This window comes from Oreochromis niloticus, linkage group LG23 (genome assembly GCF_001858045.2).
Source record: "Oreochromis niloticus isolate F11D_XX linkage group LG23, O_niloticus_UMD_NMBU, whole genome shotgun sequence".
In the NCBI taxonomy this organism is placed as follows: Eukaryota; Metazoa; Chordata; class Actinopteri; order Cichliformes; family Cichlidae; genus Oreochromis; species Oreochromis niloticus.
Genome location: NC_031986.2, coordinates 3,715,607 through 3,743,276, shown reverse-complemented (window position 1 = coordinate 3,743,276; position 27,670 = coordinate 3,715,607). Strand labels below are relative to the sequence as shown.

General features: G+C 40.0%; 2 protein-coding genes across 3 annotated transcripts in view; both read left to right on the top strand.

The window, feature by feature from the left end:
- Positions 1–27,670, top strand: part of LOC109197015 (ATP-dependent DNA helicase PIF1) — a 933,009-nt gene that overhangs the window by 335,122 nt on the left and 570,217 nt on the right. The gene's annotated exons all lie outside the window — the stretch shown is intronic.
- Positions 24,922–26,153, top strand: LOC109196822 (putative nuclease HARBI1). The gene is made up of 4 exons (XM_025902697.1): positions 24,922–25,418; positions 25,495–25,607; positions 25,693–25,804; positions 25,885–26,153. Exons 1-4 carry the CDS (start codon positions 24,986–24,988, stop codon positions 26,079–26,081), a joined length of 855 nt encoding a protein of 284 aa, XP_025758482.1. The 5' UTR covers positions 24,922–24,985; the 3' UTR covers positions 26,082–26,153.

Below are 27,670 nucleotides of genomic sequence, written 5' to 3'. Positions count from 1 at the left end.
TTTTTCCTTCCCACTGTCGCCAAAGTGCTTGCTCATAGGGGGTCATATGATATGATTGTTGGGGTTTTCTCTGCATTTATTATTGTGCGATCTATTGTACAATATAAAGCGCCTTGAGGCGACTTTTGTTGTGATTTGGCGCTATATAAATAAAATTGAATTGAATTGAATTGAATTGAATTATCTGACAGATATGACTGGAACCATTTGCATACAGTACCTTTAACACCTTCTCCAGTATGCTGTGATTTGAAACCAGAGAGGGACTTCTTGGAGATGCAGTTTAGTTGAGTATATACTACCTTCTCTAAAACCATAGACAGAAGAGGGAGCTTAGAAATGGGCCAGAAATTAGAAAGAACAGAAGAATCCAAGTTGTTCTTTTTGATGAGGGGCTGTATGACAGTATGTTTGAAAGCTTGTATGGTGAGTCCCGTGGTTTTTCATTGCCGCTTACATTTTTCCCAATCAACTTCTTTGTGATATGTTTATAGGGACCAAAGAGCAAACGGCAGACTTCATTAAAACTAGAGGAGAAAACGATCACCTCTTCACCGGGGTAAAAAATTCAGCGACTGTGGGATGGAGGTACACGAATAAATCAATTTACACGTCATATTCATCTGAGTACGGTTTCAATAACTGTACAGAACCTGTGATGTCCAAATGATATTCCTCTTGTGATCTGCTGTGAAAACTTTTGGATTTAGGGATTATCATGTTTTTTTGTGTGCGATCAGGACTATTCTCGAGAAGATGGGCCTGCAAGGGAAAGTAACCCCCTTGCAGGCCAAAAAGCAGTGGGACAACTAAAAGAAAAGATACAAAGTATGTGTGTTGTCAAGAAGATAATTTTTAAGAATGAAATTTAATAAATGTACATTTACTAAAAGTTGTATTGTTTATATTTGTCTGTCATTTCTGATTTCCTCTGCCTTTAGGATTGCAAGTGTCCAGGGTCAGGTGAGGGAGTCAGTGGGAAGCCCACTGCTGCTACTTGGCCCTGGTTTGGCCTCATGGATGAGGTGATGGGACAGAGGCCTTCCATTAGGCCCCCTGTCCTTATTTCCTCTCTCCCTGAGGACACTCCAGGGCCAAGTACAGCAGTGGGTGACCAAAGCGAGAGGGAAGAGGAGACAGATGAGGAAGGAGGTCAGCCAGCACCAACGGGAAGGAAGAGGAGAAGGGATAGGGGGGATGAGCTCCTTGAGCTCATCAAAGAGGACATGCAGTACCAAAGGGAGGCTGAGGAGAGGAGAGAACAGGAGAGCAGGGACAGGATGGACAGACTTTTTTCTATATTGGAAAGATTAGTTCCTAAATAAGTTAAAAATATATTTAAATAATGCTCTTACTTTGTTCTATTTGTTATGTCATTCTAAAAGTTTTTGATTAATGAAAATTAGTTCCCAAATCGGTTGTGCCTTCAGATATTCTTTTTTTGAAAACATTTCTTACTTTTTTCTGTTATTTTAAAAGTTTTTCATTATGAATAAATTGATGAAAACAAATTTACTGAACTCATTTTATTTACAGTTGTTTTTAACATGTATGAACATAATCAAACTTTGAAGAGTTTTAAATTGATATTTAAAGGTAAATAACAATAAAACAAGAATATTTCTAAAACATGAATTTTAGTCAGAGAAGGAAAAAATATATACAAATATTTACAATTTTTCACACAGGATTAACCAAAGTGACCTGTTCCTGGACCGTTTTTTTAATATACTTTGAAAGATCACACAAACAGAAAATCTCTGGCAGTGTTGCTGGATTTGCCAAAGGAAGATCAGACATGGATGGGGTGCTGCGACTGTGACCCGTGGTTTGTCTTTTCTGGTCGGAAAGTGGAGAATCGCACAGGGTGGTCTGCAAAGAGAGTTTTAGGATGCTTCCTCCTTCTGTCCACTGCATCGTCCATCCACGGGTTTGCAGGGCTGACTCAATCGACGGCTGCTACACCACTAAGAGGTTTTTCAGAAATATGCAAACCAGAGAAAGTGGATTCACTACTAGTATAATACTCATGACTCTGTAGCAGACAACAGTTTGAAAAAGTGGTATTAAAAAAGAAGCTTAGATAAATGTTTACTTGCCTGTTAACAGTAGTCATGGTCTGGTGGTACCTCCTCCAGGGCAGACACCTCGGCAGACAGCTGGTCCCGCCACAGAGCACCACTGACTGCCTCCAATCCAGCCTCCCCCTCATCATCCTCTGCTCCATCTTCCTCAGGTTCATCCTCAGGAGCCACAATGTCGCCAGCCATGAGGCAAATGTTGTGGAGTACGGCACATGCTGTTATTACCTGTAGTGATATACATACACACATTATTCTTTCATACATATACACAGACACACACACACACACATATATATATATATATACACACACACACAATTATACACAATTAATTTGACATTGGGTGGTCACTTACATGAGGTACAAAGGTGTGGTGCACCTCCAGCGCTTGCAGGAAGATGGCCCTGAACCTGTTCTTCATCATCCCAAAAGCACGCTCTATTATGGAGCGTGCCCTGGAATGATGGCTGTTATAGCGCTGGGCTCCCACACCTTGGACTGGACTCTTGTAGGGTGTGATGAGGGGGAGTGGACGCTGGAGGCATGGGTACCCTCCATCTGCGAGGATGAAATGCCCTGCAGGAGGGTAGACTGACTGACTGTACAGTGGGCTGTGGCGGAGCACCCTGGAATCATGCACCGACCCAGGCCAGCCCACGTATGTGTCGATGAAGCGGCCCCGATGGTCACAAACAGCCTGCAAGATGATGGATGGAAACAGTTTTCTGTTCAGGGCCACTTGGACACTTGATGCGTATGTGGCAGCCGTCGATTGCACCCACAGCTTTCATAAAGGCTCTGTGGCGTGCCAGCCCTGCAAACCCACGGGACTCTACCTCCAGGTCCTCTGGGGTTGTTGGGAGGTGGATGGCCTGGTAGCGAATGGCCAACACCTCTTTTGTGACTCGGTGGACGATGTAGTGGACAGTAGAACGAGGCATCCCAAACACTCTTGAGACCACCCTGTAGGATGCTCCACTTGCCAACCAGAAAAGAAACACCAGGATCTCAATTGTGGCACCCCATCCATGCCGCCGATCCTGGTTCAGGAGATTTAGCAACACTGCCAGAGACTCCCTGCTTAGCTGAAAATCAGGTCTTGGATCCTCCTGGCTAAAAAAACCGTCCAGGACTGGTACACTTTGGTTAATCCTGCAGTACGATGGCCTTGTCTGGTTAAGGAAAAGGTGGAGAACAGCATAAACAGTTTTAATAGAAAGGTATGACTTCATTTATTTTATGACATCAAAGCATTATTCTGATTACTAAGCTTGAGTAAAATAGACTAACACTGAGAAATAACATTTTATACATTTCATCTGTGTAGCTAAGCTTTTTTGTGAACTCAAAAATAACCCTGTTTTCAGCTTTCTGACAATTTTACTGCAATTTTATGTACACAAATAAGTAACAGGATCATATGAATAATTGAAAATAAATTTAAACTTAGAGAAAAACATTTTCTAAGAGATTTTGTTCATATATTTTGAATGACCGCCGTCATTCAGTCACTGAAATTATCCATAAAACTAGCTAAGTAATTCCTAAATGCGTCTAGATTAATAGTTTTACCTGGATATGATTTTCTCTGATGAGTCTGGAGTACAAAACATGCTGGCGATGACAACGGCGTCACAGTTTTATTTTAGCTCGTCGATAATTAAAAATGTACATAAAAAATGGAGCAAGATTTCGGGGTCCATTTTCCCTTTTCGCGCGGTGGCACTGACGACCGGAAATACTCTGACTTAAGGGCGGGAGTAGATCGAGAAGGCTAGACCGTCCAATTTCACAGCCGTTTACTTCCGGCCTACCCGACCCTCAGGAGGATGCAGCTCATGAATTTGGACACGACCAGTGATTCGTTCGCTCTATGATTCAGCACAGGAGGGGGTGAGCGAGTCCTGAATGATTTGCTTACCCTATGATTCAGCACAGGAGGGAGGGGGTGAGTAGCTCAAATGTGCTGTTAGCATGTTAGCATAGCGATGCTACTGTGAACCGAGGAGCTATTGTCTTGATGTGAGCTTCTACTCAGGGTTTTTTCTTCCAGTTCAGAGCAGAAATGTTTTTGTTAAGATACTGGATGTTGTGTTTTTCTCCACAATTTGAATTATAAGCTAGATATGTTGCTGCTAACAGCAACAGGGATGAGTCATTGAGTCAGTTGGGCTTGTGAATCATAATTCATGAGTCAGTAAAGTGATTCTCGAGTATTGAACGATTCGTTCATGATTCGCGCATCACTACTCGCAGTAGCACAGGAACAGAGCAGGAGGGAGAGAGAGAGAAAGAGAGCCAGGGACAACAACGTCACATTAGAAAGGTATAGTAATCATCCACAACTATTTTCAGTGGCGGATGATAAAGGATTCAGAAAGTTTATTCATGCAGGCCCATATGACAGAGAATATGCATCTTCTTTTTGTTTTCATAATTTATATTTAATTGTGTTGTGGTTTGCAGTGTTTTGTGTTGTTTCACTTTAAATTTGTTTAAAAGGAAAAAGCTGAAAATTTAAATTGTTAAAAGTTGAAATGTAAATAGTTGGTTTTTGTATTTTATAATTTATTTTTTACATTTTATGTGGAGTGAATAAATATATGAGACAAAGAGACAAAACACGTACAAACTCCGAAGCACGTACAAACTCCAAAACACGTACAAAACACAACAGAAGTGCTCCAGGACGCTAGGGGCAGTGTTGAGCTTTTGTTATCTAGTGGCTACACAAGCCAAGAAGTACCAACGACCGGATTTGGTGTGTGGTAGTAACAGGTAAATGAACATTTTTTTTAATTATTTGAATTTATATGAGTGCTTGTGTATAAATACACAAACAATACACATATGCTTTCAATTGTGTAATTTAAGTGATCTAGGTAGCTCTGTTTAGGAAGGTTAGTTAACGTAGCAATGTGCTTCGGAGTTTGTATGTGCTTTGTCTCTAGGGGCCACCTTATATAGTTATATGTAAACATATGAATAAATCCACATTTTTTTTTACAGTAGTAATTTCTTTTGTGCATAATTTTATATTGTTGTTGATAATAAATTAATTAAAGCAACAAAACAACCTGAAGAGCCGGTTGGGAGCCGAAAGAACCAGTTCTTTTTAGTGAGCTGAGCCGAAAGAGCTGGTTTTCCAAAAAGAGCCGGAATTCCCATCACTACTTTGCACAGTAGGTACACAGTTGGTATAAAGGTGGAATTCAGTGAATGAAGCTAAGCATCATCTGCTAAAATTCATATTCATCGTAAACCATCGTAAAACCTTTGAGTAACACAAGTTACCTCAGTTTGTTTTGCAGTACGTTTCACAATGTGAAAAAAAAAATCTAATCTAATAATAGTTTTGCCTTTTTCACCTCTTTTTATGCGATTGCTCCTGCTGATTTCTACACCATTTGGATGCTTTTCATGTGTTTAGGCTCAAATTGTTTGGTGTTTGAAGGTGCACGGTGATGTGAAATAATAACTCCCCTTAAATGTCTTGAACCAAAAGTTACAAGCCTGTTTTTGGAAATGTAAGGAGTAGAAAGTTAAGATATTTGTGTTAAAATGTAGGGAGTAAAAAAAAACAAGCTGCCAAAAAAAATTATTCACGTAAAGTACAGATACCTGAAAATTCTACTTAAGTACAGTAACAAAGTATTTGTACCTCGTTACTTCACACCTCTGTCTGAATGTGATCATTGATCCTAATGCACATAATGAGTCAGGCATGTTAATGTGTGCTGGTTCTCTGCTCTGTGGCTGCTGGGTGACCCCTCATCTGAGGCTCTCCTCAACTCTTCCCAGCAGGGTGACACAGTTGCCCCTCCGGTGGTCCTCCTTGGGCTCTCGCACTCTGGGCCCTCTGGATGTCTGGGGCCTGGATCTCCTCCATGCCTGCTTCATGCCCTATGGCTCCCCACACCCTCTAGCAGATCGTTACATGGAGAAACCTTTTGAATACAAGCGTGGTCATCCACACAGGTGTGCACACAGGTGCTCACAGACACAAACTACACCTTTCTTGGCTGCTACCTCAAAGCACATTGTGCGCTGTTGGTCCTACGTGCTGCACAATAACTTTCAATATTTAGTATTTACTGTTAGCTAGATTATTGCTGTGGTGTTGTGTTTATTATGTTGCTCTCTTTTTGCTTGTTTTCTCTGTTTTGTTCTTCTTTCTTTTTAAGTGTCTTCTCTCACTGTCCCTCTTCGCCTCTGTTTTTCTTTCCTTCCCTCTCTTTCTCTCTCCCTTTCTTATCCCCCCAATGTGTCTGTCTCATCTGTAATAACTTAAAATAAAATAAAATGAAATAAAATAAAAAGAAATAAACAAATAATAATAACAAAGGTCAATCAAATGGACCAATATGGCAAGGCCATGATGACCCTATACTGTGTTCTCTGCATCTGTTCCATTTATTGCACTGATCATCACCTGCATTTATGTATGTATCTACCTGCCTAGCACTTTTAATTTGAATTTTTATGTCAATTTAAGTGTTTGTTTTACAGTATGTTTCACACTAAGTACCAAAGCAATTTCCTAATGTTGTAAACCTTCTCAACATTTGGCAATAAAATCCTTTCTGATTCTGATCTACTTGGTAAAGTAACCCATATGGAAAATATTAGGGGTGCAACGATACACAAAATTCACGGTTCGGTTCGGTTCGATACTTTGGTGTCACGGTTCGATATTTTTTCGATACAAAAAAATTTTCATGCCTTTTTAATTTGTCATTTATTAAAATTATAAATATATATTTTAACTCAAAAGTACAGTTTTTAAATTTAATGTTGCTGAAACAACAAAATAATAAAAAAATAAATAAATCTATCAGATCGAGAAATCACTCATCTTTGGAAAAGAGAGTTTATTACAGAGAAATGGCTCTTTCCAAAATAAAAGCTATACTATACGCTTCTTCTGGGGTATATTCTCAGCAGCATATTAAACATATCAGGTCCCCATAAGGAGACTCATGTGCTAACGGCTGTCTAAATGACTCGGGTAAAGTCTGTAGCATGTGTGCTTGTTGTTTTTGTCTGCTTCCACTTGTCTTTGCACTAGGATGATGTCGGCGTAAATGTGCAGTCATATTCATTGTGTTCCCACTAGTACTGTCAGCGTTAATCTCGTTAAAATGACACTAAAGCCATAACGCGGCAAATCTCCCTTAACGAGTTACAGCAGATCGCCCCGTGCGTGGGGCTGGACGGCGTCAACACGTTAACGAGCTAACTGCGCTAATGCACCACCAATGTAATTGAGCATTGCGTGGCACATCCGACATACTGTTTTACTTTTGTCCATGACGCGCTGACCATCAGGGTCAAACTTCACATGAAGACCAAAATAGTTCCAAACGCCAGATCTGAATGAGGGTGGGGGAGGCTCAATTTCGGGTAGCATTGAGGCAGTTGCCATGTTGCAACGAGCTTAACTTATGTCTTGCTAGCTTGTGCTTTGTATTGTTCGATACATGTGCGTACCGAACCGAAAGCACTGTATCGAACGGTTCAATATTGATACGAGTATCGTTGCACCCCTAGAAAAGATATATATAAATCTTATAAAGTTTGTATCTGTCTTATGTGAAACTTGTATGAAAAGCATACAAGAGTGAAAACAGATATAAGATCCCTTGAAAAATTAACTATTATGTAACTTGTATGTTTTGGATACTTACTAAATCAATATATGAAAGTAATGAGAAAGTGGCCACTTTCATGAGTAAATCATATAAGCCTTATATGATTCACTATATGAAGTAGGCCACATCTTATGCAAGTCTTTTATAAGTTTTTTCTATTTCTTTTCCATATGGGAAATCCGTTGGGCATCTTTTTTGGCCGTCAGACAACAATTCTGACAGCTAAAGAACACAACAGGACAGGCAAAAAAAAAAAGTGTGCTAGTTCACATCTGAGGTTTCATAGAACTCGCAGAGCTGACTTTGACAAAATCCAAAAATCGACTTAACCCTATAATGCCTTTTGTATCATATTTGATACATGAGTTTCTGAGGCCTCTATTTCATCAACATGATCGATACTTGGCATAATTTCAAAATGTTATGGATATGCATGCATATGTGGCCCAGAGTCGGCCCTGAAAGTGGAGCACAGGAATGCAGCTTAGTTTATGCTCATTATTTAACACGCACTCTAGTTGACATGGTCCCAAACGGTAAGAAAATAACATTATTTATATTATTTTATTATATTTATGAATTTCTTAAATAGCATAATAGTTTAGATGTCACAGTTAATGTATTCATTACTATGTGAAGATGCCCCCTGTTCTGTTATTCTTTTGTAAACCGGGAAAGTCTTGTCAATAATACGTGTTGAAGAAAACAAAAGGATCACTTGTGCTCATTTGTTTTCAGAAGATGAGATAGAAGAAGAATGGAACAGTCAGCACAAGCAAATCCACATGTTTTTGGTCACTCCATGTTTTCTGTATTTGGCCCTGTTTCATTCAGAAGCAGCTCTGTTTTCTTTTTAAGTGGTTATCAGCGTGATCCCAGACCTGTCCCTGGTTTCAGGCTCGACAGTGTTTGAGATCCTTTTGCTCACCTCTAGAGGGCTATCAACCTCCATATAAAGCCTCAGAGATGCATGGATCCAGAGCTGGCCCGTCATAGTGGACTATATCAATGCGGCTTAGTTTATGAATTCATTAATATACATGCATTTTAGTTGATATGGTCACAAACAGTAAACAACATATTTATAAATGTCATAAAGCAAATAGCAGTGTAGTTTAGATGTCATGTACTGGGTGATACAGATTCATTTATACCTTCAACACATATCCTTTTCCCTTCTCTTATTGTATTAATTCTAACAGATAAACACAAGGAACTGATGATTTTATGGTGAAAACAAATTCCATGTTATTTAAGTCAGTTATAGCAAAAGTCTCCGTGTGATTCTGGACAAAGATCAGAATATCGTTACTGTCATTGTGAAAGTACAACAAAATAAGGTGCAGTCCCTGCAGTGTCCAAAAGAAAAAGGTTAAATATAATAAGAATAATTTAAAAAATGAGATAGAACATTCAGTGTAATAAATACATAAAGCGAAATGTTTACTTTTAAAAGCATTACATTAAATAAAATCCAACACATATTAAGCCAAGAGTTCAGTGTGTTGAGTCTTTCTATGAGTCTGTATATTTAACTTGCGTGAGTAATGCCTAAAATATAAAACATTTTTAGCATTAAAATTTTTACATTTACACATTCTAGTCAGTGTTCAGCTTGATGATGTTTGCTTTGTAAAACGATCATTTTGGATAAAACAGCTACCAGCTGCATCAGTCAAACAGTGAAACTAGCTGTTTCCTATATTATAGTTGACAGACATTTAGCTAGCCAGTGTCTTTAAAGTTAATTGGCACTAATGATACAACCGAATACCACACTGTTGTTTTTGTAGCTGGTGAACAACAGCAGTGGAGACCAGTGTTAACCAGCAAACTCTGAGTGCAGCTAAATGATGAACTTTATTTATTTATCGATCTAAGCTTACATTTTAAAATAGCTACAATATTTTTATTATAGCGTTGAAAATATTTTGATGTGTCTACTTCAAAGATCAGTGTCACAGTTACAGTTAGGATTGTACTTGTAATTTTACTTGTAATTTGTACAACCTGGATTTTAGACTACCTAAAATGCTTACCATTATAATTATTAATAATTATAATTATCATTTATAATAAAAAGAATTAATCACCTTAAAATACTAATATGATATTATTAATTTCTACTGCAGTTTCTATTGCTGATTTCTAATTTGTCTGAAGATAACACCTTTAAAACTTAAAATTAAGATTTTTATGTTTAAGAGATTAAAAAGGAAAAACTGCATATAAATAAACTGATGATAAGGATGATGGGCCAAGTGAAAGGAAGCGTACCTATGGGAGAAAAAGAGAAAGAGAGTAGAGAAAGGTCAGAAATGAGGATAAACAGGAGAAAGAGGGTGAGAAAGAAAACGTGTAAAAATGTGAGGGGTGGAGTGTGTGTGTGCGTGTGTGCGTGTGTGTGTGTGTGTGTGTCAGGGTGTGTGTGAGTGGGAGAGAGTGATTTGTTTTCAGTGAAAGGTGAGGCCACTTAGCCAAGGCGTAGAGCTACAGCGGAATCTATTACCATGTGTCAAAGGAAACACGAGAAGGGCATGACCTGATTCTGTGTGTGTGATTGGTGTGTGAGCGAGAGATGAACGAAGGCAGAAAATAAGAACATGGCTGTACTGGATATGACCGTGTGTGTGTGTGTGTGTGTGTGTGTGTGTGTGATTAAAAGGACGGAGACGGTTTGCATGCATTTCCAGAATCTATTCTCAATATTCTTATGCATTCGGATCTAATGTTGCATAGCAGTGTATGTGATTCTAATGACTTAACATGTACTTGTCACAGTTGGCGGGCGCTGACTGTGAGGAGTGAGGACGAGACGGAGACAAAGACATCACTGAAACACATGAAGGGCGAGAGAGACTTAAACACGGGGGGAATCTAATATACAATGAACTATAAGTGGGCAACCTAGGAGCTTAAGATAACTAAATGAACTTAAACATAAACCATCAAAATATGTGAAAACTCAAAACTCTGGGTCAAACGAGCCAGGATTGTGACAGTACTGGGTGCAATAGCATTCACAGTGTGTTCAGGGATACCACATGCAGACTGTGGCACACTTGGGTCTGTGTGACAAGCCTTGACTTTTACTTAAAGGCAACCAGAGAAGCCCCTCCCCCAAGAGACACACAAACAAAAACACCTTCCTCCTCTATTTAACAGTTTAACGAGATAAACTGGATCAGATCACCTTTCTGCACTCATTACTGTCTGAAGAATTTTGCATTATTATTATTATTATTCTATTGTGAAATAAATATGTAGCATATTACCAAAAATGACTTAACATTAGCTGAGAATGACAAGCAGTAGAGAACTTTTTCAACCCATGGCTTTAGGAAAAGAAGCAACAGTATAAAAATACCTCGCTACACATAAAAATATCAACATTAAAATAACTGTACATTAGTCCATCCACATTCACTTATACAACTCAGGGTTACGGGGGCTGAAGCCTTTCCTAGCTGTTAAAAATAAACATCCTGCAAAAACCTATCATCATAAATTTAGTTTGAGTTCAAATAAAGTATGAACTCTTTTTGCATATGTTGTATTCTGTTTGATGTCCAGCATCATACTGTATCTATCATATGTTTGTAGTGGCTGTGCTGCGAGGACCATGTATTTACTCGCTTATCCAAATAATTGAATTCATGTGTTCACTTCCATGACTACAGGTGTATAAAATCAAGTACATAGGCATGCAGACTGCTTCTACAAACATATGTGAAGGAATAGATCGCTCTCAGTTTAATTCAATTCAATTTTATTTTATTTATTTAGCTCCATTTTGGACAGTTTCATGCCTCCAACTTTATGGGAAGTGGTTAGGGATGGCTCCTCTCAGGTACACCATCTGCAGATGCTTCCTTTATTCATGCAAAAGAAGATGATTCACCCCTCCGTGAATCGCTACCTTATTGTGGTGGAGGGGTTTGTGTGTTCCAGGGATCCCAGGGACTATGTTGTCTGGGGGGTTTTGCCCCCTGGTAGGGTCTCCCATGGCAAATTGGTCCTGGGTGAGGGACCAGACAAAGAGCTGTTCAAACGACCCCTATAAGTTCACCCAGCCTGGGATAGGATTACCGGGGCCCTGCCCTGGAGGCAGGCTCGGGAAGGGTACCCGAGGGCGAGCGTCTGGTGGCCGGGCCTTAGCCCATGGGGCCTGGCCGGACACAGCCCAAAAAAGGGACATGGGCTCATTTTCCTATAGGCCCACCACCCACAGGAGGCACCGTAGGGGTTGGGTGCAATGTGTGTTGGGCGGTGGCCAGGAGCGGAGGCGTATCTTAGTGTATCCCTTCGGCTTGCTGCCTGTACGTTGGGGTTTTTCCCAGTGGACCAGAGGGTTTGTCGCCTGCACCTTCGGGTCAGGGAACGGGTCCTGACTATGCACCGAACGACAGTTCAGAGAACCCAGCCTTTTTAGAGTCCCTGGGTGGGGTACTGGAGGGTGCTCGGCCTGAGGACTGTCGTCCTACTGTGAGACTTCTATGCTCACGTGGGCAATGACGGTGAGACCTGGAGAGGTGTGATTGGGAGGAAAGGCCTCCCGGATCCCAACTCAAGCGCTGTTTTGTTACTCTGCTGTTTTGTCCAGCCGAGCTTCAACAGCATTCCGAGGGAGACTGGGGACACCGAGTCTGAATGGACCATGTTCAATAAGCTTGTTAGTGCCTGTCGTGGTGGTAACCCCCGAACCAAATGGTGCACACCAGAGGTGAAGGGAGCCACCAGGCTGAAGAAGGAGTCCTATTGGGCTTTGTTAGCCTGTGGGACTTTGGAAGCCAAGCAGAAAACAGCTTGGACAGTGGCTGAAGCAAAAACCTGGGTGTGGGAGGAGTTTGGAGAGGCCATGGAAAAACAGGACCATCATTGATCCTTCGTGGAATCCTGACTGAATGATGGGTGGTCGTAATGTTATCCCCTGCCTGTGGCGTGGGTGATGTGACCATGAGTAGTAATACTCCTGATAATAACTAATAATACCCCATTTAGGAAAATCAGTATTAATGTCTTGTGTATCCACCAGGGGGAGCAGTGTGGAGGCACATTCATTTACAGACTTGCTACACTAGATATTTATACCTTTTAAATTTGTTGAGGGATTCTCTAATTGTGCCAGAATCAGCCTTTCAATGAAATACTGATATAGATGCACGTTTGAAGCAAATAAAATACAGGTTGTGCACTCTGAACAAGCCAGGCAGAAAGGGATTCTTATATTCTATGATTATTACTGATTTGTGTTTCTGAACATGAAAGCATAAAACGATTATTTCATTGCACTGATAATGTTCTTATATAAAATGAAAAATCACAATTTAAAAGTGCAACAATATGTATACATGTGTGTATTTCTGCCAGAAACATGTGGCACTTTGTTCTAAATATTTCTGATGATTAATAAGGTCAGTGAAACGCTGCTGTAGGAGTGAACCACAAAGCTCTGGCACTGTGCTTCAAACCATTGTTAATTCTCTCCATTTACGTTTTCCAAATAAATTTACAGTGATAGCTTTGACCATCACAGTCATGCCTGCTTACTCAAGGTGTCAGCCGCTAATCTTAGTCTATCGCCTTTGTGATTTATTTTAATACTCTGGTTCAAAAATTTGGCTCTGTGAATGGGAGACTCCAAATCCAGCAACTGGTACATGTCCCGCAAATAAGTGTCCAACCTGCAGTATTTATTTATTTAGTTATAGGTTGAAAAACTCCATGTGCTGACAGGTAGGAGAGAATTACCAGTTTTTAGTGTCCAACCTGGTCCTAATGAGCGACCATACAAACAGCGCTGACTGTCCCCACAGAATACAGTTTGTTTTAACTATGCAGTCGGGAGAATATAAACAACTGATACCTGTTTTATACATTTTCCACATTGTTTCTTGGGATTGTGCAGTCAATGCATTATTGTCATCAAATGACCCAGGCTGAATGTAGAGAGAGGATAAACCATGTAAAATTTAAAATACGATGAATAAATAAACACTTTAATAACACAGTTTGTTACATGTATTAAGTCTTAACAGTAATTTTACTGTTAGGTAAGGAAGAGCCTTCTACATTATAACAGTATTTATGTTACTAATGTTACATTATTAATGTTACATAAATAATGTATGAATTGCATGATTTTAAAATGCAGTGAATTGGCCGCTGTGAGCCACCTGTATTTTAACTCTCCTTCTGCACTCTGCACATCTCAGATAAATCGCTGCAGTCATCTTACAGACAGGTAAGAGAGCCCAGACTGGATTTGACACATTAGGTGACCATTCAAGCTGGTCCCCCCCCCCCCCACAGAAGGCCATCGACTTCCAAACCCTGGCACAAATATCCTCTCTATGCTGTGATTTTAACACATGTAAACGGTATTCCAGGAATCATTAACAGAAAGTATTTACAGAACACTGTTATAAAATATATCATTTTCTTTGCATCTTCAAGAACTTTATGACAAAGTTCAAATGAGGGATTTTTAGTGCTTGCTGTTCAGCTGCATATCATCACCTCTTAATGATGTGAAATAAGAGCCTTCTACAGAGCAAACCCCCATCTCTGCCTGAGAAACTATCTTAATGAAAGTCAGTGATGCGTTTTGTCCTTTCATAAAATTTATCACAAAAGATTTTTAGATTTTTACATTACTGTGAAAATATGCACCACCACATGTTACTAAAACTGGTGTTAATACATCTGCAAACTTTGTGACATCATGTTGAATTTATAGCAGAGTGTAACTTAAAAATATGTAGAGGTAATTCCTACTTGATGGAATGATCTATGCCTGCATAGATGCACTCAGTCAGAGAAAAGTCTTCAGCACAGAGCTGCATTCATGAAAACTCCCACATCATTTTGAACTTCATTAGTAGCATACCCCTCAGTTTAACATTCTCCTTTCTAGCAGTCATCAAGTTGTCTTTTCATTAATTCAGCACATTTCTTAGAAATACAGAGACATTTTATTTAGAATAAAAATAAATGTTAATTTTTTACACAATATACATCGTTACTGAGACTCAAAGTTCATCAAATGCTTGTAAGCTACCACATGTGAGGATGCAGAGAAGCTGTAGCAGCATTTGGTCCCTTAGTCAACACACCTTTGGGTTTGGAAATTAACAATGAAAAAAAAAAACGGCAACGTTGAGGAAGAAGAGGAGGACACAGCAATGGGTAGATGGATATGAAAACGACTGAGCAGACTTGACAGGCAGGGGCCTCATTGATTCTCCTCTCTGCTTCCCCATCCCATCATGACCAGCCTCGGCAGAAGATAGATAGTGGTGAGGTGGCCTGTATTTGATTAATGGGGTAATGGCCTTGCAAGGATGAGACAGATGGAGAAATAAGGAAGAGGAGAAAGGCAGAGATAGGTAAATTATCTTTTGGGAGGAAAAGTTCTTTATGACTTTTTATCTTTGGTGGATTTTTTTAAAGTATAAATACATACTACACTTTAAAAGCTGCTGGAAGATGAAGACAGTGTTCAAATAATGCAAGTCCAAAATGCAAATATTAGAGCATGTGTCAGAGAATAGAGAATATCATCATGACACTTAAAATAGGATATTATTGCAGTTTCACATATGCTGCAAAATGCTGTGTATTACAATAGCATATATTGCCAAACACTGTAAGTTATCACCTTTATTCACCTGCAAACTACATCTTGGGATTGTCAAGCAGACAAACTGACCAATCATGTCATCTAAAACTTTCCCCAGTGTTGCATGCAACGCGTGGAATGTTGTACTATTAGAGGTATATGTTGTCAGTCATCTGTAAGATATTAAGGTATTATGGTCACATATGATAAAAACCTTTCTTCAGGTTACGTGTGTTGATTGTTAAAATTTTAGCTTTGCCATCCTTGGCTAATGCTTTTTCAGCATGGTGGCGAGTGAGACGAGCCCTCTGGTTCAAGGTTTTTCCAGACTCTAATAATAATTATACTTTGATATGACACTGTTTGGTAATCCCATGTGTCACATTTATTGCCTTTGGCCCACCATCTGTCTGAGATCTTTCTGTGTGGAGTTTGCATGTTCTCCCTGTGTCTGTATGGTTTCTGTTCATGTATTCTGGCTTCTTCTCACAGTCCAAAGACATGCAGTTAGATTTACACCTACGGACAGAATCTCCACGTAACCTAATCCTACTGAGTGTGAAATGTTGTCTCAGGCTCCAGATTGGGGAAAAAAGGCAAAGGAAATGTTTAGAGTTCATGATCTGATGTAGAAATTACAAACCTGGCAGCATAGCATAGCTTGACAGATCTAATTTGAATTTCATGTGATTTTATGGTTAGTTCCACATTGAATAAAATACATTTTAAGTAAACGTGTGCCATTGGTCCTTACATATAAAGCTTTGATAACAGATTAAAATGAGGGATAAGCTTTTTGGTAATTTTACAAGGGTTTGGATTGTTGTTTTAATTTCATTAATTTAAGTGTATTTTGGTGCAAAAGAAGACAAGCTTAAGAGGATGTTACACAAAACACTGAGAGATTTACAGCTCTTTGATGACATTTGGTCCAAGGTCACAACCTCTATTCTGTACGGACTGAAGAGTGCTGCAGTCTATATTACTTACTGTGCCTGCTACCTGCACTTGCATGTACTTGTGTATATGCTAATGGTTAGAGTGGCCTCAGATGGTAATGATAATAAATAATATCATAAATACCATTAAAGTGAAGTATAGATGCTGTAGACGTGTCCACCACAGGTTGGTGTACCAGAGCTCTGCCATTAGCACCAGTACAGACATGACAGATGAGCTTAGTCAGATGTCCCTGTGGACTATATTGTTTGCATTCTTACATTCTTTAGTTATATCAAGTATGCCAGTGCTGTATGCTAAAAACAGCCCCACACCATTATGTTCCCACCTGCAAACTTCACTGCTGATATTGTGTTTATGCAGTGGACCTCCAAAGGCACACATGGCATAGTAGTGAACTCTTTGTATTATGCCATCCAAAGAGTTCAGCTTTGGTTTCATCTGACCAAACTATATCCTCCCAGTATTTCAGAGGCTTGTCTACATGCTGCTCACCAAATGCGCTTCAATATGTTTTTTCTTCAACAATTTTCTTCAAAACAGTTCTACCTGCTGATTCCAGGTTTTTCTTGAGACCTTTTCTGATCATTCTTTTCACTCTGTCTGAAATCATGTGGGGAGCATCTTGTCAAGGTCAGTTCATGGTGAAATTGTGATTTTTCCACTTCTGGATTATGGCCCCAACACTCACTGCTCACCGGAACCTTCAGTAGTTGTAACCAATCCCATCAGTATGTTTTTGTTGTTTTGCAAAGGTCTTGAGCTCACTGGTTTTAATCTGAATCAGAATACTTTTATGATTTACCCATCATGAGCTTCTTCTTGTGTGAAACCTTGGTAATGAGACTGAACTGAACCATCTGATATTAATTTGATATTAACTGGCACGATTACTGTCTAATTACTGATAGACTTCAGCTGGTGTCATGACTTTCTATGGCTTTTTTGCACCCGCCTTTCTTTGTTCACTGTTCTGAAAACTCTTTACTTCCAGTCACCCAAAAACAGTTTGCTCCTTTCTAAATGTTGTTTTCCCTCCATTTAAAAAACCAGCTGTTCATTTACCATCTAAAATGTGCCTCGATAAAGAGATAACCAATGGCATGTGTTTAACCTGAGTCAAAACAACACTTTCATCTGCTGTTGATTTAAGACGTCTCTCGTACAAATGCAGTGCACCTGAAATGGCAGATGTTTGGTTACTTCAGTAATTTTGTGAATACTTTGCTTGCTTTTTATGGAATAGATAATTTAGTGCTGCTAAGACCATTTGGATATTTGGCTGTTAAGCTATGAACGCCAATCCTAATGCAAGTAATACACAGACTATCTCTTTGATCCAAATCTAATCAGAATCTAATTATTATCTGTCTACTTATCACACTTTCATGTAATACACATAACGCACACATTTGCACCTGCACAATCTCCCATTCTCCCAGAAATTCAATGATTGTGCAAATGGAGCAAAAATGAAATATTGACCCTGGGGATTCATGCATACTCATCAGTTTATGTGAGTTATGTATGAATTAGATATGCTAATGAAGCTGGACAGGTTATCAATAAGAGATATGGCAGTACAGCTAAAGGGAATCAAGATGTTTGAAAGGCCCGTCAGCCCCTTCACTTTGCTGCCAATGTAAAAAAAGAGGGTGTTTAAACATTAATAGTAAAACCAGTTAGAAAATAAGGTTCAAAAAATATGAATATACTGAAAAAATCCTACATAGCTACAGATGTTTTTTTCTTTTTCATTTCATTCATTTAGTTTTTCTCTGTAACCAAATAAAGTTACAATCAAACAAATAAAATGAAAATGCAGACTTGCTCTGTTGAGGCTAATCGCCATTAATAAGAATATGACACTGTGAGGCCCTCCAGCTGACCCATCGGAGGTGGGTGCCTGTGACTTGGCTGAAGATAGAATAGAATAGAATAGAATAGAATAGAATGCCTTTATTGTCACTATACGGTTGTACAATGAGATACAGAGCATCTCCTACTCAGTGCAAACATGCTGGGGGTGGGGGTTGGGGGGTACAGTTCTGCAGCACTATATACATATTGTCACGTGCTCAGAATATTGAGGATGAGAACAAAACAACGATGGTCCAGAAGAGCTTGGTCAAACAACGATTTTAATGAACACACGCAGCGTGGGGAGATGAACACTGCACACACCAGCACTGATCTGCGCCCAATAATACACAAGCAGTTGTTTTTATAACATCAGGGTATTGTTTATGACGCCCCCTCATACGTCAAAGCAGAAACAATACATGCATAATTTTCAAAACCACAAATGTTCTGTTGACAACTTTTGACACAGTTAAAAGGAGCATCTTCTCCGTCTCCACCCCAGGTGCTTCCTGTTCATCTTCTGACTCTTGCTTATCTTTGGAACATCAGCAGCACGTCCTAAGGCAAACTATCACTTATGCCGGCACACATTGCAGTTGCAAGCTTGCAAACTATGTCTGAACTCTTACCTGAAAATGAGTCTAACTACTGTATATATGTGTGTGTGTGTCTCGACCACAACTGCACTCTGTCTCACCTCGCCAAACCTCCAGACAGAGATCAATTCTAATATGTGTAATAACCTACTTAAAACTATATATGCGATATATGGAATAAATGTTTTAATCAAATGCCACTACTCAAAGCTTAATAAAAAGGATATAAACAAATAAAAGATATAACATGGTATAAGTGTTTTGTAAGCGTGTAGGCAGTTCCCTTCATAGCTCTTAAGTCACTTACACAATACATCGTCTGGACATAGCGCCGAACAAAGCTTATGACCCTCAATTAACTGACTGAGCTTCAACTTTTAAGAAGCACAAAAATGCAATGTGTTTATAAAAGGATTATAACTGCACCTGTAATGAAAAGGTTAATGTGAGGCCAGCATGTTTAATAACCATCTTAATGCAATATCAATGCTGTAGATTATATTATTAATGCAATGTTAATGCTGCAGAATATATCGTAGCAGTAAAACAATCTCTTTAATTCCACAATATGGACAGTATTAACAGAGGGAAAATATATATATATATATATATGTATATATAATGTACAAATATACAAGCCGGTTTGAAAAAAGTAATATGTAATAAATAGTGTTGTGGCACATAGAATTGGTATTGCACAGTGGTGGTTCATAGAGGAAATGGGGAAAAAAACAAATTGGGGGGGGGCTGTGTTATCAGTGCATGTGTGAGTTCAGGGTGGTTATGGCTTTGGGGAAGAAACTGTTTTTGAGTCTGTGGGTTTTTGTGCTGATGCACCTGTAGCGCTTCCCTGAGGGAAGCAGGCTGAACATGTTGAAGCCAGGGTGGGAGCTGTCCTTGATAATGTTTGCTGCTCTGCTGAGGCAGCGGGAGGAATAAATGTCCATCAGGGAGGGGAGAGGGCAGCCGATGATCTTTTGTGCTGTCTTGACCACACTCTGAAGCCTCGCTCTATCCGCCTTGGTGCAGCTGCCGTACCATACTGTGATGCAGTAGGTTAGCAGGCTCTCAATGGACGAGCGGTGCTGTTTTGGCCACCCCATGACAGGAAAGAATTACCGTCTGGCTTTACTCATGTTTTAGCTGATCCGAGGTCCCCTTTCTCCTGGGTTTTATATAATAACAAATAGTGCTATGTGCCAAGATATGCTACGTTGCTCCAAGGACTTTTGCTCACTTTCATTTCAATGCAAACTTGTAGGGAAAGACAAAGATGTCTGTATCAGTTTGCTAAATGAAGAAAGTCTGGAATAGAAGACTGCAGAAAACTTTATAGCAGGCTTATCAATTTTTTACTGAGGCCTACAGGCAAAAGTAAAAAAAAAAAAAATAGCCATGAAATTGAATGAAAAAAGTCTTTTATTTGATCGTTAGTGTCAAGCAAGTAAATTCAAATTGTGCAAGTAACTGAGAAAGTTCATTTTGTTGGAAGAGTTTAACAAGCACATGGCCTACATATATGAATATCATTATTTTTAGCATAGTTCCTTGTCTAATTTACCGTGTTGTCTATTTTAAACATGTAGTAGAAGAAAAGAGAAAAATTAAATTAACAAAATCTGGTTGTAACAATGTGTTTGGGATCAGTCACAAGCTAAAATAATTTAGCTAAAGCATTACTGTCATGGTGCCCTGTCCTCGCTGTGCTGACCTGCTGTTTTCTGTGTGTGTGTGTGTGTGTGTGTGTGTGTGTGTGTGTGTGGCTGTGCTACTTGTATAACGGCTCACCAACCATTTCTCTGTGCGCAGATTCCAGTGGACACAGTGACCTGCTTGGTGGGAGAGAAGTGTTGAAAATGTGTGGATAACCGTGACATGTGGGACATGTGGGAGGCCGGGACCGTCATTAGTGCTGGTCTTTTGTTTGAACTGTGTTTTCACTGTGAATAAACACACTGAACTGTTGTTGTTATTGCCTGACCTGTGATTCTGGCCAGTTACTGTATCAGCAGCATGCCAGCTTTGCACATCCCATGAAATTTGGTGTTCCTCTTAAACGTGAGGACAACTGGTAGACGCCCTTCACCTACGGTGACAAAGACGCGCATGTGTGCGTTAGAAATGACATTTATGGGCTGTATGAATTGTCCGCTAACTTAAACCAGTGGTCAAGTGCAGCACACACTCAGACACGCACACACTGGACACTTCTTCATTAACAAAGAAACATTTCTATTGATCTGGTCTACAGCTACGTTTCATGTTACAGCAAAGAAATATGTATGGGGAGCACTAAATGGGTTACTGACACACTGGTGAACGCACACATACACACACACATTCACTTACAGTGAAAGGGAAACTTTTTCCTCTCTCTCACTTACACACATCCAAACACATACACACAGAATGACTGGTCAGTGCTAAGCAGGTTAGAGTGAGTGAATTAGTATTGACTGGCTCCTTACAGCATTATCTGTGGCTGCAGCTTGCCACTACTGTCAGAACTGCAAGTGTGTGTGTGTTTGTGTCTAAATTAACAGGATTTCTATGAAGAAATCTCATAATCTGAACGTAAATGCCACCTTTGATAGTTTAAAGTGTAGTTTTTATCTTATCTGTATCTCTCTCCTCTCTCATTGTGATCATGGTGTGCGTGCCTGCCCACGTGTGTGTGTGTGTAAGGGAGAGTCAGAGATCCTTTAGCATCATCACTGTCATAACGGAGATTCTCCACAGACCTAATGCAGCCATCACTCATACACACTGCCAAGGGTTATTTGTGTGTGTGGTTGCAGGGGTGGGTTGGTGGTCTGTCATTTCTCAGTAAGGAAGGAGGATTTATAGCAGTTTGCATTGACACACAGTGACAAAGAGAAAAAGGAAGGAATACAAAAAAGACGGCAATAATGAGTGAGGCTCATGCTAAATCTGGGGACTACGTATCATCAGCCAGGTCAGGAAAACAGCAGGACCTCTGTGAGAAATGTCTCCACATTATGTGAGATTATTTTCAGCTGTTCAAAGAAAGTAAGAACAAAAGACAGAAATCTTAAGTGTTTACTCCACTGAAATTTTTAAAAATCTATTTTTTCATTTGACATTAAAGTTCCACTTTAGCCCTACTAGTCCCTCTCAGCTACAGTAGGTTTTATTGTAAAAGTAATTGATGGGAATTCATGAGGTTTATTGTTCTTTGTCATTTGGACCAGAATCCCCAAGTCTGCTGATGTTATATGATGTTATGCTGTTGTTCTGAAATATAATACTTAGCTTAGCATGCATCCAACCATGCCAAGTTCTTGGGCGCCTGTGGACCCATCTGGTGGGGTCGACTGAACTGGTGGTTCAGGTTGTTGCCGGGGCCTCCCCCGTTCTCCTGCTGACATCGCCGAGATGTTTGGCCTTTGGTACTCTTGTGGGCTGCGGATGGCCCGGATCTCCTGGATCTATCTCTGTCTGCAGCTGGCTCCTGATGCGTAAATGCGGCTTCCCACCCTCCTTTTTAAGTATATTTTATGACACAGACGCTCGCTCTCACACATGCACACACGCACACCACAAGAAGATTGTTGATTTATGTATCTGTGCATTTTTGTGTGTGAGTGAAAATGCAACCAAGTTTCCAGTGGTCGTTGTTTGTCGTGTTGCCTCTTTTTCTTTTATACATATTGTCGTATTGTGTTTCCTAGGTTACAGTATATTGCTGTACATGTACCGAGACTTGTGCACTTTAAATACCAGCAAACGTATTGTGATCATAGTAATTAAGCCACGTTTCCTTTTAGGAGTCCTCTTGTGATGTGGAAAACCATACTTACTCTATGGTCACAGTCTGTTCTGATCACATTAGTTTAGTAATTGAAATGTGAAATGAAACGTGAGACACAGAGTGAGTACATCTCTATATGATAAATAGCTAGTGCTGGACTTCAGCAGACATCAGTCAGGGCTGGCCCTGCTTCAAAACCTCAAACAATGACACATGTCAACCATAATCACACATGATATCCACCCTTCCACCTACACACACAGTCTCTGTGTCCTGTACATCCATAGCAATAATCCATCAGATCTACCTTCATTGGAGCAGAGCTTTAATCAAACCAGCCCCCCTCCATCCACCCAGCTCACCCCGTCAGCCACGGTCAAATCCAATAACAGCTCGATACTCATAGTGATTGATTGGCTTCCAATCCAATTGAATCTCTCTGAGATGTAGGTGGGAGGGGGACACGGGCTGCCTTGCTCAGTGCCATTATGCACTGGCAGCAGAGCAAAGTGGGGATGAGAAAGGAGAGACAAGACAGAAAAGAAAGATGGGAGAAGAAGAGATGTACTGAAGAAATATTGGAAGTGCAAGAAAGAAAAAAACAAAGAGGAATGACCTTGCATGCTGTGTGTGTGTGTGTGTGTGTGTGTGTGTGTGTGTGTGTGTGTGTGTGTGCGTGCGCACATCTGCCAGGTCCTGTTTTAATTGCCTCATTAGAACTTGACTGTAACTTGAAAATGCATAAGTGCTCGCACACTGGGAAGGGGAATAAACATTTCCAGTTTCTCCGTCTGTCTGCTTTTTCCACAACAGAAGCCATGCTGACCCGACCTGCATGAGCTCACAAAAACTGATCAAAAGACAAAACTCTGTCGTGGGTTCATGTCATGTAGCAACATGAATGAGGAAAGGGTGTCCCTTGTCAAGTAGCTAGTCTTCTTTTCTTTTAATTATACTGTCTCTTAGCTCAAATCTGCCTGGTCATGGGGATCCCCTTGAAAGGTTGGGCAGGAGGCTGAGAATGCCACAGAGCTGTAAAAGAGCCTGAACAGGAGGCTCTGGCAAGGAGAATGAAGAGGAGGCTGTTGGAGCTGCATGGCAAAGGCTGCTGAGGCAAAACGAGCTGACAAAGAGAGCCACGTCTCTCTGTTCTTACTGGTTACTGGACAGAAATGAAGGTTTAATCAAACACTGGAACTCCATCCCAAACAGTGGATACACACAAACCTGAGTGTGCATATGAACGTTTCACAAACCATCATTCATCAGTGTTATCATACTGGAATTACTTTATATTGTACAAACTAATTTAGGATTGCCTCAGATCATCAATATGAACACATGATGAAGGCCTGGCTGTCTTAGACTGTATAAACATGCTTTTAAGCTGAAGGCTAAAAATAATACTTCTATAATTTTTTTCTCTACTACTAAACAGGACTAATAATAACTGTTATTGTTTGTTATTTTTTAACTATTATTTACTTGAGTCTTTATTCATTTGTTAATAAATGATTTATTATTATTATTTTGAATTAATTAAAGTATTAAATTGCATGTAATTGAAACAAACTAATTGTATGTGGTACAGACTTTTTAATTTAAACATACGGGATAAGGATTATTGTTTATAACTTGTCTTTTTTCCATGCACAGTGGAGAACCCAGACAGAGGCATGGGACATAGAGGTAAAAATTAAGGATGTTTATTCCATACAGAATAATAAAAATATAGTCTTCATAGTTTCTTCTTACGGCTTTGTCTTCTTATACTCTTCAAATTTAATTCTCAGTGGGCATGTGCACACAGAAGAGAAGGGTTTTATAAAGTGTAGCTACTTTTATGCATAGACATTCCATTTTTTCCACAGTCAATATTTAAAAATACCATTTAAAAATAACTGATATTTTTTAACATATTTAATATTAATTAAAAAGTGGGAGGCAAAATTGTTTTTGTGAAATCCCATTTTGAAATCTCAAGATTAGTTTGCAGTGTTGCTGTTTTGGTATTTTGAGTCTGGCTGTAAAACTGCGACAAACTCCAACAAACAACAAATTCCCAAATATCTTTGGGCCATTTCAAAGGTGGTTGTGATGCGTTCAAAGGCATTAACGTAGCAGTGCATTTCACTTTCCCTGAAAGGTATCCTTTCCAGCCTGTAACAGACTGGCAGGGTCAGTGTTTGGGACCTGATTGGCAGTAGTAGCCTCCACCCCTGGGCCCTGTTTCAGAAAGCCGGTTTAGTGCAAACTCTGAGTAAGTATACCCTGAGTTAACCAAAACTCTGGGTTTTCGGTTTCACAAAGCGAGTTTAGATTAATTCTGAGTGAGTTACTATGACGACACACTAACCTGCCCCCTAGCAGGTTTACTTCAACTAACCCTGACTTTCTCCACCTCTTTGTCGGAAACCTGACTGTAGGAAGTGTCAGACATGGCGTGCCCCTTCCTTGAAGAGCCAGAAGATGTTGAAGCCCAAATTCTCCGCAGAGCTCTCCGCCGGGAGAGAGTGATTAGAGCGCGTTTGGACATTTTATCATTTCCTGATGATTTTCTGTGTGAACGTTACCGTTTTTCAGCACAATCTATAATTTATTTGAATAACATCCTCAGGGCTTATATTGCTCATGTGACACATCGCGGACATTCTCTCTGTTCTGTACATATTATTTGTATTGCACTTCGTTTTTTTGCAAACGGGAGCTTTCTGTATAATATTGGTGACGCTGAGCACGTTTCCAAGGCTACCGTCTGTCGGGCAGTCAGGAATGTTACAGTTGCACTGAAACGTCTCCTGTACTCGTTTGTGGTGTTCCCCGGTCATAGACCCACAAGATTTATCAAAGAGGGATTCCACAAAATTGCAGGTATCAGGATGAACAAAACCTAATTCATGATGTGGTGATACTTGAACTACTACTTAGATTCTACATTTATTTTCAGGGTTCCCAGGCGTGATTGGCTGTGTAGATGGCACTCACATTCCAATCATTGCTCCTTCAGTAAATGAAGGAGACTATGTGAACAGGAAGTCTTTCCACAGCATTAATGTACAGGTACATAGTTCCCTGTAGCATTTCAAACTAACACATTATTTCATTATGGTAATGGATGCTAATTTGTGTTCTCTGCACTGTGAAGATCACATGTGATGCTGCCAACATTATCACAAATGTGGAAGCCAAGTGGCCAGGCTCTGTTCATGACTCACGAATTTTTCGTGAATGTACACTGAGCACAAAATTTGGACATGGTGAGTTGAAAATACTTTAAAATATATAAAGACCAATTGCTACAGGGACATTTGAACTGATGTGTATCCTTCTGTCTTAGGAGAGTTCACTGGCTACTTGCTTGGTGATAGGGGGTATCCAGGTCTACCCTATTTGCTTACCCCTTACCCTGACCCTGAACCGGGCCCACAGCAGCGATATAATCTGGCTCATTGCAGGACAAGAGCCAGAGTTGAAATGACTATCGGAATGCTTAAGGCCCGGTTCCAGTGCCTTCACCCCAGAAAGGGCATGTGACATTATTGTGGCATGTGTGATTCTTCACAACATTGCCACAATTAGAGGAGAACACTGTCCTTCTGAACCAAACATCAGCAGTGATCCAAACCATGAACATCCTGACCCTCCCACGGACAGACAAGATGGAAGAGCAGTCAGAGACACCATATGTCACAATCATTTCCTTTGACCCATCACCTCAACATGTTGAAAGAAGAATAAACAGATTTTGTGTTCAACTGGCTTTATTGGTCGCCTGTATTTCCTGTACACAAAGTATTAATAAGTATATTAGTATGTTGTTCAAACACTGAAATAATTCATCCATCTCTGACCACTTCACCCACCCTTAACTGATGTTCCAGCAGTAAAATCTCAATCTTGGTCTTTTGGATCTGCTGCTTGAAGTGTTCCATTTCCAAGTCGCATTTTTTTATTTTCTTGATCAAATATTTCTTATACAGCTGCTTTACAGGGAACTATGGAAACACAGGAAATAGCATTGACATTCATAGTACATGCCTACTTAGGTTGGTTGTAAATCAGTGCTGAACATCTTACTGAGGAAAGGTTTGTTGGAGAAGTGGCTGGACCCTCTTCCTCTGCATTTCCATCATCACTCTGTTAGAGACATAGAAAGTCCATGGTTTTATTATAGTACCACATTTTATTCAATTGTTATATTTTCCATTGTAAGATGTAAACCTCATGAAGTGTCTCTGTTGCTTCCTCCTCTGTAACAGCTGTCAATGTTTCTTCATTATTCTCCTATAGTAAAGACATTAACAACATTGCTGTTCTACTGTAAACTCATATAATCTGTGGAGTATTAAGAGTACTCACAACTGCATGTTGGTCTGGCTCAACAGGAGGCTGCACCAGATGCAGTACACCATCACCATCAACTGATAGAATATGAGGTTTATACAGGTCACTTATAACTTACAAGGGACCAAATGGCAATTAACAAACATATACCAATCACCTTACACTTCATTGTCATTATGCTCTCAAAGACAACCAAGACTGAGGGAAGGCAAAATCAGTAGGAAGATAACTTCACTACAAAATAATTCATTATGGTAAAGAGTTTATCAAATGAATGAGTAGCACTGCAAAGGTGACTGTGAAGAAAGGATGTATGCACATCATGTATTATTTTGAACTTACCTCTTATGTAGGCACTTGTGTCTTGCGGGGTTATTGACTCAGAGGATGTCCCCGCAGAGATGCCTTCAGCCACAGGGCGCCCACTGTTTTGGCTGAGGGCCAACTGCTCAGCCTCTGTGAGTGGTGGTGGTGGAGGACCCCCGCGCTTAACTTGGGGTTAAAGCAACTCCGCGTTGATTGAACTAATTGTTATCAGCCTTTCTGAAACCGAATATTCCGAGTTGGACAGTTCGGGGTTACTCAACCCTGAGTATCATTTTTAACTCTGAGTTTTCTAAACCCGCTTTCTGAAACAGGGCCCTGGTGTCACCCTCCAACTGAAATCTTGTGGGATGATTCTTTATAAACTACTGCTCCCACTTCCACCATTAAACCTCCAGAAGCAGCAACCGTTTTGCCTTCCCAATTATACCCCCTTCCACCAGCTGCTCTGACAG